This window comes from Dromiciops gliroides, chromosome 4 (assembly GCF_019393635.1).
Source record: "Dromiciops gliroides isolate mDroGli1 chromosome 4, mDroGli1.pri, whole genome shotgun sequence".
NCBI classification, from domain to species: domain Eukaryota; kingdom Metazoa; phylum Chordata; class Mammalia; order Microbiotheria; family Microbiotheriidae; genus Dromiciops; species Dromiciops gliroides.
This window is the reverse complement of record NC_057864.1, coordinates 264,721,789-264,733,885: the sequence shown is the minus strand read 5'-3', so window position 1 is coordinate 264,733,885 and position 12,097 is coordinate 264,721,789. Positions and strand designations below refer to the sequence as shown.

Below are 12,097 nucleotides of genomic sequence, written 5' to 3'. Positions count from 1 at the left end.
GAAGCACTAAAGGCAATATCATTTGGAATCAATGAGGTAGAATCATAAGTTGCCAGGATTTTTTTTTCCTTATTGGGAAGAGCTTCTCTGCAGGTTTACTGTACCTCAGAGAGTCCTCTTGGGGCATTATATTTCTCTTTCTCTCTGCTTTACCATGAAGGAAAGAGTAATCCAGAAAAGATGAATGGGGTTAAACTGCCAACCTGAGGACTTTATATGCAGTTTGGAGGCTGAGTTTCCCCTTGGTAAAAAAAGATTAGCAAGATGCAGGTGCAGATAAAGTCTTAGAGGTGGTTGTAGTAAATGTTTCAGACACATGAATCAAAACAAACTGGGCCAAAGCATGCTGCCAAGTGACAAAAAAGCATGGAAACACCAAAGTGAACTGACCCAATATGAAGGAACTTAGTTCAATTTGGAATTAATAATTTGAAGGCTTCTGGCTTTAAGGAAAAGAGATCTAGTATAATTTTTTCTTCATCTTAGTTCTAGTAGGTTAAAATGAAGTTAAGGGGCAGCTAGGTGGTGCAGTGGGTAGAGCACTGGCCCTGGAGTCAGGAGGACCTGAGTTCAAATCCGGCCTCAGACACTTAACACTTACTAGCTGTGTGAACCTGGGCAAGTCACTTAACCCCAATTGCCTCACTAAAAAAAAAAAAAAATAAATAAATAAATAAATAAATGAAGTTAAGTAATGACTAAGAAATAGTTGTAGTTGAATCACTGAGGTAATGGATTTAGTTGTAGGGAAGGCCAAGGTAAGGAAATTCCTTCTCACAATACATGTTAGTACCTTCTCTACAATATATAGTTTTAGAGAATTGGTTTGAATACTGAGAGGTTCAGTGCCTTTCCCAGGGTCACACAGCAAATATGTTTCAGAGACAGGACTTCCTGACTTTGAGGACAGCTCTCTATCCACAATACAATACTACCTCCAATTAGGTATATTAAGATGCTGATATGTTTAAACATGTCCTTTGTCCATTTTTTTTTTTGTGAGGCAATGGGGGTTAAGTGACTTGCCCAGGGTCACACAGCTAGTAAGTGCTAAGTGTCTGAGGCCGGATTTGAATTCAGGTACTCCTGACTCCAGGGCCGGTGCTCTATCCACTGTGCCATCTAGCTGCCCCTGCATGACTCTTTTTTTTTTTTTTTTGCGGGGCAATTGGGGTTAAGTGACTTGCCCAGGGTCACACAGCTAGTAAGTGTCAAGTGTCTGAGGCCGGATTTGAACTCAGGTACTCCTGAATCCAGGGCCAGTGCTTTAACCACTGCGCCATCTAGCTGCCCCTTTGCGCCATCTAGCTGCCCCCCTGCATGACTCTTTAGAAATCACTTAATCTCTCTGAGCCTCAACTTCTTCATCTGTAAAATGGGGATAATATTCGTAGCAGGGTTGTTCTGATGATCAGAATGAGGTCATTTAAAATACATTGCAAAGTATAAGAGGTATCTTAGTGCCAAGTATTATTACTATTATTCCTAATGTCTCCTAGTAATCAACACAGCCAAACATCTAGAGATAGCAACTTGAATTAAAGATATGGTGCCCAGAAGGAAATAGTCATCTTTGGAAGAATTGCCAGATCACAGGACCACAGGCTGGTAGAGCTGGAAGAGACCTTAGGGATCATTGAATGTAGCTCCATCATTTTATATTAACTAACCTCATAAACCATAATCTGAGAATAAGAAGCAACTAGTTAAAAGAACAGGGAATACTTAGCCACAAGGAAAGACCAAGGTTGGGAACTAAGAGGGAAGAGATGAAATCTGTCATCAAGTACTAGAAAAACTATCATGGTGAAGAAGGGTTATATGGCGCTGGTTGCAAGCATGCAGATTTTGCTGAGTATAGAACCTAACATTCAGAGTTGTCCAAAACCATGTTGGGTTCTTTAGGAGACGAGTTTCTCTTTAAGGGAGGGCTTAAAGTTGAGCTGGGTGATGCAGTGGATAGAGTACCAGGCCTGAAATCAGGAAGACCTGAGTTCTGATCTGCTCTCAGACACTTCTTCACCATGTAACAGCACAAATCATTTGGCCCTGTTTGCCTCAGTTTCCTCATATGTAAAATGAAGGGGTTGGACTAGGTGGTCTCTGAGGCCCTTTCCAGCTCTAAACCTATGGTTCAGTGTAATGTGTTAAATTAGATTTTGTTGAAGGTTCAGTCCTGGTAGGACGGTGGATGGAGAACTGGGCCTAGAGTCAGGAAGACCTGAGTTGAAATATGGTCTCAGACACATATTAAGTGTGTGACCCTGGACATGTCAATTAACTTCTGTTTGCTTTAGTTTCTACAACTACAAAATGGGATAATAATAATAACTCTCTTGCAGGGATAAGGATAAAATGAGATAATATTTGTAAAAAGTTTTGCATCCAGAGAAAGAACTGATAAATAGAAGTATGTATAGAAAGATTATCTACATATGCTATATCTATATCTATATCTATATCTATATCTATATCTATATCTATATCTACATATATACACACACAGACATATTCACGCCTAATGGTAGCTATCTCTAGGGTGGGGGAGGAAGAAAAGAAAAGAAATTTACATGATAACTTTATTATATAGTTAAAAGGAATAGCAAGTTATACATAATAGCTTTGCAGTTTCATGCGCAATTGTCTTTTTTATTATACTATGTTATAGAAATGCTTGTTTATTCCACAAATTAAAAATTTTAAAAATTTTCAAGCGTTTAGTACAATGCCTGATACAAAGTAAGCACTAAAGAAATATTTATTCCCTTCCCTTTCAACAAAATAATTCTGTGTCCAAATTAAGTGAATATAAGAAAGTAAATTAAAGACCCAGAGTGATAAAATAACATAGGACAGAGGAGAGAGTCTATTCACCATTAGTTACTTCTGCTTTTCTACCCATTCCTTTTCCTGATCCCCTTTCCCTTTTACGTCCCAACTAAGTTTTTAGAGCCAACAAGATGTATTTCCTTCAAAATATCACTCCCAGTACCTTGGTCAGTTTCATTTCCAGCACGTGACTGCTCTGGATCCGGCTGTCAAAATGGGCCACTTCCTTCGTGGAGGACTTGACCTTAGCAATGATCTTCACATAGGAAAAGACAATGACGGCAGTTGGGAGCAAGAGACAGAAGAAGAGGATGTTCAGGATGAACGTTTGTCCGGTCACAGAGGACTGAGCCAGCCACCAGTCGAGAGTGCAGGATGTTCCAAAGGGCTCAGGGGCATAGTTCCCCAGACCTGCCAAGGGCATGGTTGCCCAGAAGGTAGCATAGGCCCAGATGATTACCAGGCAGATGTAGGCATGGTGTCTCTTCAGCCAAGTCCCTGGGTAGGAGGGGAAAAATGCATTACCTACAAATCCTGAGAGTCAGCTTTATGTATAGGGAGCCACCTATATCCAGAGCATGGGAGACTCCCTACAAAGGATTTCAGAGAGGTACCTTATTCTCTGTAGAGTTCCCAACCCTCTCCCTCAAACACAGGTTAGCCAAGGGGCCCCTCTCAGCTAGCTCCCCCTAGATATTAATCTTATACACAAATTCAACAGCATTAACACAAAATAAGATATTATGGGCTGATGAGACTCAATACATTCCCTTCTCCAGAGACATTGTAGTTTAATAAGGGTCTCTTAGAGACAAAATGCCAAAAGAATGACTCCCTAACAATGGAATTTCATGTACTCAGGAGGTTTACTATGGTGCCATGAAAAGCACACTGGATTAGGAGTCAAGACATGTGGGTTCAAATCCCCCACTCTGCCACTGATACATTAAGTATTAACTGACCTCCAGTAAGTAGCCTCTCTAAGCCTCAAACTCCTTATCTAAAAAATGAAAACGAGTTTCCAGCTTGACAACCTGTAAATCTAAGTTATTTTAGAGCTGGAGAACCTTAGTAGGACACCTCAAAATCCCTATTCCACCAGGCACCCAAATGCACTCAAAGACAAATTCATATCAGGTGAGGAAAAAAGAATAAATCATACCTTTCTTCCAAAAAGCTTTTGCACCTTCTTATATCATCTGACCTCTTAATGTCCTTGTCAGGAAATGTGTATGTATGTGCAGGAGGAGATGTTGATCATTACTCTATGCTACAAAACTAAAACAATTGTCTCTCTGTGTCAACTGGCAGCTCAGCCACCCTGTTTACATTAGAATAACCCTCTCTCTCTCTTGCCTGGCAGTCATCAGAAAGCCAGAGCATCTTAAAGGGAAGCTCAGAAAGCACTGCAGAGAAAATTCTCTGAGAATATCCCTATATTCTCCAGTGCTAGGTTGCATTAACCAAAATAGAATCCTCCAGAAGGATAAGTCCTTCCATCCTGAAAGAGTAATAGTGATGTACCAGGGAACATTTTTAGGAGTTCAATTTCACTACCACAGAATACAGCTTGGCTTAAGCTATGCCTTTAACCTGAAAAGAGTGAAACCCACCCACACATACGCAACACACACACACGTACACACACACACAGAATTTTGGTTGTAGATCCAAGGAAGTAGAATATTTAGAACATCTGTCTGTATCTAAAGTATCAGAAACTAAACATGATGATGTATTTCCGAGAAGGTTCCTATATTTACCCTCAGACTCAGAGGTTCTGCTTGTCTTAATCCTCTTGGTCCTCCCTGTCCCTCACTCCTCACATCCAATCAGTTAGTTTGATCTAGCCATTGTACTTCTATAACATTTCTAGACTGGAAGCTGCATGCCACATTTCATCTAAACTGTATATCTCCCTTAGGGCCTAGCAGAGAGCTCTGCAGGGTAGACACTTGATATTGTTGGGGTTTTTTTAATGAAATAAATTGACTTTCTAAATCTACTTCTCTATTTCCGTAGCCAAAACTAGTTGAGGTCTTCATTATTTCTTGCCTGGATTACTCTAAAAGCATCCCATCATCCCTGCTACCATTTTCTCCTCTCTCTCCACTCTATCTGGCACGAGACTGCCAAACACAGGACTCTGATGACATCCCTTCCCTGCTCTGAAACCTTTCCAAATGAGGGCTAAGCTCCATACATTGGCATTCAAGCATTTTCATTTTCTGGCTACAACCTACCCTTACAGTCTTCTTTCATGCTCTCCTTCATATACTCTAAGATTCAGCCAAACTGCCCTAATCAGCAATGGGTCGCTAATCAGCAATTGTCCAGGAATGGACTCCTTCCACATCCCACAAATCTCTTCCTGGCAGCCAGGTGTCATATGGAGGGAGAACTGGATTTGGAGTCAGGAAGATCTGAGTTCAAATCTAGTCCCAGACACTTACTAGTGGTGTGACCCTGGGCAAAATACAACTTTTCTGTATCTCAGTTTCCTCATCTATAAAATGAGAGGATTGAGCTCAATGGCCTCTAAGCTTCTTTCCTGTTGTAGATCTGAGATCCTGAGATTCTTCAACAATCTCACCTCACATGTCACTTATTCAACGAAGCTTCCCCTGATCCTTCTTTCCTCCCCTAACCCCAGGTGGAAGTAACCTCTCTCCTGAAATTTCTCACAGCCCTATATAGGCCCTCTCTTTTGTACCTTAAGTCTAATTTACTTTATAGTTAATGTCTATGATATATGTTCTGTAATTGACTGTGAGCTCTTTTAATGCTGGGCCTAGGTCTTATTTCTCTGTGTAACCCCAGCAACTACCAGGGGGCCTTGCATAAAGCACATGATGAGTGTTTGTTGAAATGATTTGAATTCTGAAAGAATAGGAAAGAACTTGCACATTTAACTCCACTCTGGCACCTTGTCTAGTGACTAGAGTCTATATTGCATTTATACAATTGTTGCCATGTTAAAATCTTTGTTTATCAAGCTGAATCACACTGTGAGTTGGATCAAAAGATTTAAAATTCCCAATCTAGGAACAGAGTGGTGGCAATGATGTGGCTAAGTAAGTAACTCTTGTGCAGTCCAATCTCGATTATCCACCCGAGTGGAAGGGAGCATTGGCACAGATCATCCAAAACAGTTAATTAAATAAAAAACATATATAAGTTACTTTGTGAGGGGTTTTGTACTTACATTTGGATATCGTGTAAAGTTGTCATATACAGGAGGGAGTAGATTTGTTCTGTGATGCTCCAGAGGGAACTAGGACCAATGGGTGGAAGTTACAGGGAGGCAGATTTTGGTTCAACAATAGAAATTACCGTTTAACAACAATGGAACCAGACTGCCTCGTGAGGTAGTAAGTTTCCCATCACGGGAGGCATTCAAACAAGATCGTTGGATGTCCTGCGATCGGGGATTCTATAAAAAGGATTCCTGTCTTGGATAGGCAGTTGAATCAATTAGCTTCTATGATTCCTTCCAATCTTACAATTCTATGATTCTGTGATGCTATGAGTGCTTCAGATGTTCTGGGATGTCCAAACAACTTCAAACAAAACAGTGAAGCCAGGCTATAAAGACGACTCTGAAAAGCTAGCCAGTGTCCATTACCATTCCTCTGCTCAATGCCTTCCCCTGTTCCCAGCTGTTTTCTGAGAATCGATAGCATCATCCCTTAGACTGAGGCAAAGCCACAGGCTAAAGCAGAATCGTTAGAGAAGAGAGAAGTTAATGTTTAGATTCCCTCTGAACTTGTTTGGTCATACCTTTCCTGGGAAATAGAAGAGTCTAAAATAGAAAAGCCTAAATAGAAAGGCTTAAAAGCCTTTCTTCTCTTCTGGAGCAAATAAGATCCTGTTTACATTCATAGGACAATTAATTGCCCAAATTTTTACCCCAGCTATAAAATTTGAAATCAGTATTCCTTCATTCAAGATGAAATAACCCAAAACACCAGTCACTGATCAGTAAATGGATATCGACTGGGTTGTATTTGACATCTTGATTCATGTTATATCTATTAACAACTCCAAAATGCTTGATGTGTTAGGGTTATAGGAATGATCAAACAAGTAATCTAGTGCTCATTAAAAATACTGTGATGAAATCACAGGTCCAAATTCCACCCCTCACAAATTAATTTTAGAAAGTAAGATTCTATCGTATTAAGACAGACAAAACTAGCTTGACCCATTTTTCTCCCTTATCTAAGGTCTCAAAGCTTTAGTTGATGGTCAAAGGCAAAAATTAATCGACAGGTGAATCAAAGATGACTGATCTTGCTAAAGAGCATTGTAAACATTGTACTTACCCTGAGCATTCCATGAGTGCCTAAACTTCAGCCTATGGAGTTAATTAAACTTAAGCCTAATTGTTTAAACTTAAATCTCCAAAGGATGTTCCTCTTATTCCACAAGTCCTCAGTGTCCAAAAAGGAAAAGCCAGACAAATATTTTCAACATAGTGAAGGGTCTACTTGAAAAAACATTTATCAATCCCTGAAAACTTTTAGCAATTTTATCCATATTTTCCTGCTGAAAACCCTGATCCCTTTCCACACTCAGGATGGGGGAGGGAGGATGCTTTAACCAAAATAATTTAATCCATGACTCTACACAGACCCTGATTGGACATACAGAGGTGATCAAAGATTTGTAGTCAAGGTATTTCCTAGACAAGGTTTTCCATTTTGGAATCTCCTTTGTCTCGACAACTGAGTGGGCCTGACCCTAAAGGGTGAATCAAAGCTATCTTTAATTATAGTTACATTTTAATCTGAGGCAGATGGACTGAGGATTGATTACCCAGGAATTCAATCAGTTAATTATATTTCTTCCCTTTGAATAAGAAAGAAGCTAAGGTACAAACTATATAAGGAAAAATGTTACAGGACTTTCTCCAGGTTTGTGGCCTAGTACCAGAAAGCATTTTGAGATAATGTTAAAAAAAATCTAGGATATTTTGTGCCATTGGGAGTCTAGCTGGAATTACATAGATACTATTCTGAAAACTATGGATTTGACACAGTCTTCCCAAGCCAATCTCCAGCCCTGCCTACCAAGAAAGGAGAAGGACACTTCTGCAGGAACCTTCCAACTTACCGTAAGACAAGTGGCAGATTTTCAAGTATCTGTCCAAGCTGACAGCAGTCATGGTGATGAGGCTCCCACAGCCAAAGAAAAAACCAGCCCATCCATACCAGCGGCAGCCAACCCAGCCAAACACCCATCGATGAGAGAAGCAAGAAATGATGGTGAAAGGCTTGCCTACAACTAGAAAAGAAAAAACGCAGTTCACCATGGGAAATGTCGATGCTATCAAAACAATCATTCTGTGCCTCCCTTGACACCACCTCATACCACCCTTTGTTAGATTGTTTAGCTGAGGGCCAAATGGACAGAGCTATGGACCCGATTTTGGAATATGACTCTTATTAACTACCCATGTGACTTTGTCACAGTGAGAGAGCCATCCTTGAAATAATAAATACCTAGATTCAAGTCTCATCACTGATATATACTGGATAGGTGACCCTGAAAGAGTCACTAAATCTCTTGAGGAGAGGTGCCCAAATCTTCATTGGTAGAGGGAGCTTCACTCATCAGAAGCTCCCTAAACCCATGAAATCACAGGCCCAGTCTCTGGCCCTCTAGTTCTTAGAAGTAGAAGGATTGTTAGAAGATAAGCTATTCCAGCCCCCTGCCTTCAGACAATTAGGATATTCTCATCCCCATCTTGCAAAGGAAGCAATTTAAGCCAGGGCTCCTGGCTTCTGTTACAGGACTTTCTCTGCCACCTTAGTTCTGTCTGTTATTCAAAATTATGCTTGTATGAAAGTCCAGAGAGCTAGGCTATGGAGCTGCAGTGGTGGCTTAGACCAGCAGTTGCCATCAGTGGTCCAAAGAATTTGTACTAAAAATTCTTTAATAACACTTTAAACAAAAATAGTTTCAGAATGTTAAAGAGTTATACTAAATTACCCTGCAAATTCACAATACATCTTGTTGTTGTTGAAAGGGGTTTACCCAACCAAAATCCAATGGGGACCACTCACTATCCAGGCAAATTATTGAAGAAAAATATTTGTCTTCAGGATTATAATCTTTCTCTTCCCCCTCAAATGTTCCATGCCCAAAGACTATCTGTGTAAAATCCTAAGAATGTACTCCTGTTCTGTAGTGAGCAAGGGCGGTGGTCAACAGGCAGGCACAATATTAAGTTGCATTTGGTGATCTCCAGGACTACTGCATACCTGGTCCTACCTTTGCCTTCTCCTTGGAATCATCCCAGCCACAGTCAATGATTTTGATCCAAATTGTGCCACTGGACTAGACAAGGTTCCTCCTAGCAGACTAAGATGAGCAGTGCCCCACAGATACCTGGTGGGTTGCATACCACTCTCTATCCTCTGACCTATCAAAACCCACTTTTCACAAGAGAACCTGACCCACCTATTCTGGCTCAGTTGATTAATGACCCCTTCTGTGCTCAGAGGATATGGTTTGAAATTATGTCTCTGATGTTTACTTTCTGTGACGCCTTGGAAATATCAGCCTCTAAGAACTTCAGTCAATCAGTCAGCAGATAGGCATTTATTAAGCACCTACTACATTCCAGAAACCGTGCTAAGCATTGGGAATATAAAGAAAGGCAAAAGAAAGTTTCCTAATCAGCAAAATCAGGGTATTGGACTAAATGGAAGCAACCAGGTGGTACAGTGGGAAGAGAGCACTGGGCCTGGAATCAGGAAGATGAGGAGGCATCACTGGGGGCTAGGTTTAAATCCTGGCCTTACCAGCTGGCATCCACACATTTTACTGTGCCATGTTCATGTTTCTGTGAAATAAAGGAAAGCAATTTCAGTAAGTGCTGGACTCAAGCTCTTTGCATCCATCCCTGGACCTTGGGGGCTCTGGTTATTTATTTATCAGAGCTCCATCATTTTTCTCTGACTCTCTGGAAAGCATCCTTCTGCTTAGATTCATCCAGGCTTTCCTGTTCAATCAATGTATTAAATTTAGCAGCCTACTCCTTCCCTGAAGGGAACATGGAGAGGGGAAGGGGAAAACACGATTTTATATAATCTGTCTAAAGAAGCTGCTTTAGCTGATTAGTCAGATGGAATAACCTAGTGACTTGGAGGACACCTGGGTTCAAATCCTTAGTCTGTTATTTACTAGTTGTGTGACTTGGGCAAGGGACCCATCTTCACTGGACTTCAGCGTCCTCATTTGTAAAATAGATATAATAATATGTATGCTACCCACCTCACAAGATTAGTTGTACAAGAAAGGGTTGTATGCATGTGAGTTATTGTTGTACCAGAAATGTTCCATTACTCAGACTAGGAAACTACCAAATCTTTGCAGATGAAGAAACTGAGGCTTGGAGAGATGACAGAGTAATTATTACTTGATAGCTCCCTCCCTGGACTGATTATGCTGTTCTCTGTGTGCCAAGGTCCCTGCTACTGATTCACTATCCATAGGGTAAAAATAGACTCACAAGTTTGTTTGTTTGTTTGTTTTTAGTCTTGGATGTAAATTCCTGCCAATTCATTTAAACTTTTCCTCATTAGCTCCCTATTGTGCTCAAAAGCACAAATTTGCAGGAGGCCTGGCTGGAGGTTAGGGGTACAGCCTATGGCTTCATTAGAACTGCATTCTAGCCAAACAAACTAATAGAAGTGTTGTCAATCAATCAATAAACATTTATTAGATGTCTGCTATTTGCCGGACTCTGGAAATGCAAAAATAAAAGTGAAATAGTTCCTACCTTCAAGGAGCTTATATCCATTGGAAAACAACAAGTACACAATTAACTAAATATAAAATTTATAAATTTGAAGTAAACAGCAGGTAATTTTAAGGGGAAAGACACTAGCAGCTGGAATCAGGAAAGGTCTCCCATATAAACTGAGCTTTGAAAAAGCTAGGGAGGGGGCAGCTAGGTGGCATAGTGGATAAAGTGCAGGCCCTGCATTCAGGAGGACCTGAGTTCAAATCCAGCTTCAGACATTTACTAGCTGTGTGACCCTGGGCAAGTCACTTAACCCTCATTGCCCCACAAACAAACAAAACAGAAGATGGAAACAAGTGCAGGTAACTTCGGATGCATACTCAAAAAAAAAAAAAACAAGCTAGGAATTCTAAGATGTGGTGGTAAGGAAAGTGAGGGCAATGGGGGAGGAGGTCAGGAAGGAGTGTTCACCAATGCTAATCTCCATGAGGACACAATGGAAATTTAGCTCTTCCAGTGTCTAGTAGTACATATTAGACACTTAATAAATGTTTGCTAAATTGAATTTACAGAGGCAACAAAACAACTATTGAATTAAGCAGTGACAGATGAATTGCTTGTTGAGTTAAAGGAATGAATAAATGAGTTTCCCATTGGACCAAAATGCAATTGGACTTGTACAAGGTGGGGAAGCAGTCTGAAAGGATGCTCTCATTGCTCTGACATGCTCCTTAGCCTACATTCTTCTCAATATGCTCCCAAACTCTGGCTTATTAGAACTCATAAAATGCTCCAATACATCAAAGACTTGTCGTTTTACCATGTGGATGTCCCTTACTGATGAAGATTATATTCACTTTAAGTATCAGTAAATGGATTGATTGAGACAAAATAATTATAATTCATTCAAAAGAACAAGAGATGTAAAATCTTGTAAAAAAATTATTAATTATAACTAATCTAATCTGAAAAATTATATAACTGTTAACTATATGAAAAATTATGACTATAAGTTTAGAAAAATTATAATTGGGCCATATGTCCCTTCTCGGTCACCATTCCAATGTGAAAATATTTTAATTTACTAGCTGGGCCTAATCTCACTGGAGGACTAATCTGGGGACTTTTGACTGTCTGCCTATCTGACTGCTATTAATTCAATATGGGCCATTTACAAAATTTCTCCACACTGCTCCCAAATTGATAAGCAAACAATTAAGAAGCCTCTTAATTAAATAATCAAAGCAGAATTTATTTATAAAAATCAATGTAAACAATAAGGGTTAAGAAATGAATATTATACAACCTGTCTGCTTTTAATATAATAAGAGCCATTGCCACCTCTTGCCTTAGGGTACCAGTTTTCTCCAACTTTCACTCCTTCACTCCAACTCTGCTTTCAATGCTCCACTCCTTTCTTCTAACTCCAAGCCCCTTTTATTTTGTTGACCCTCCTGACCGTCTAACTTCCCTCTCCATACCGTACTGAACCCCTGTGTTTCTCTTTCACCAACC

At 40.1% G+C, this 12,097-nt stretch overlaps 1 protein-coding gene across 1 annotated transcript in view; it reads right to left on the bottom strand.

Moving 5' to 3' along the window:
- Positions 1 to 12,097, bottom strand: part of OPN5 (opsin 5) — a 65,167-nt gene that overhangs the window by 40,408 nt on the left and 12,662 nt on the right. Inside the window, exons 3-4 of the mRNA XM_043962585.1 lie at positions 7,945 to 8,115; positions 2,993 to 3,327 (exon numbers count right to left, since the gene is read on the bottom strand). Coding sequence (XP_043818520.1) covers positions 2,993 to 3,327; positions 7,945 to 8,115 — 506 coding nt within the window. The remainder of the gene's footprint in view (positions 1 to 2,992; positions 3,328 to 7,944; positions 8,116 to 12,097) is intronic.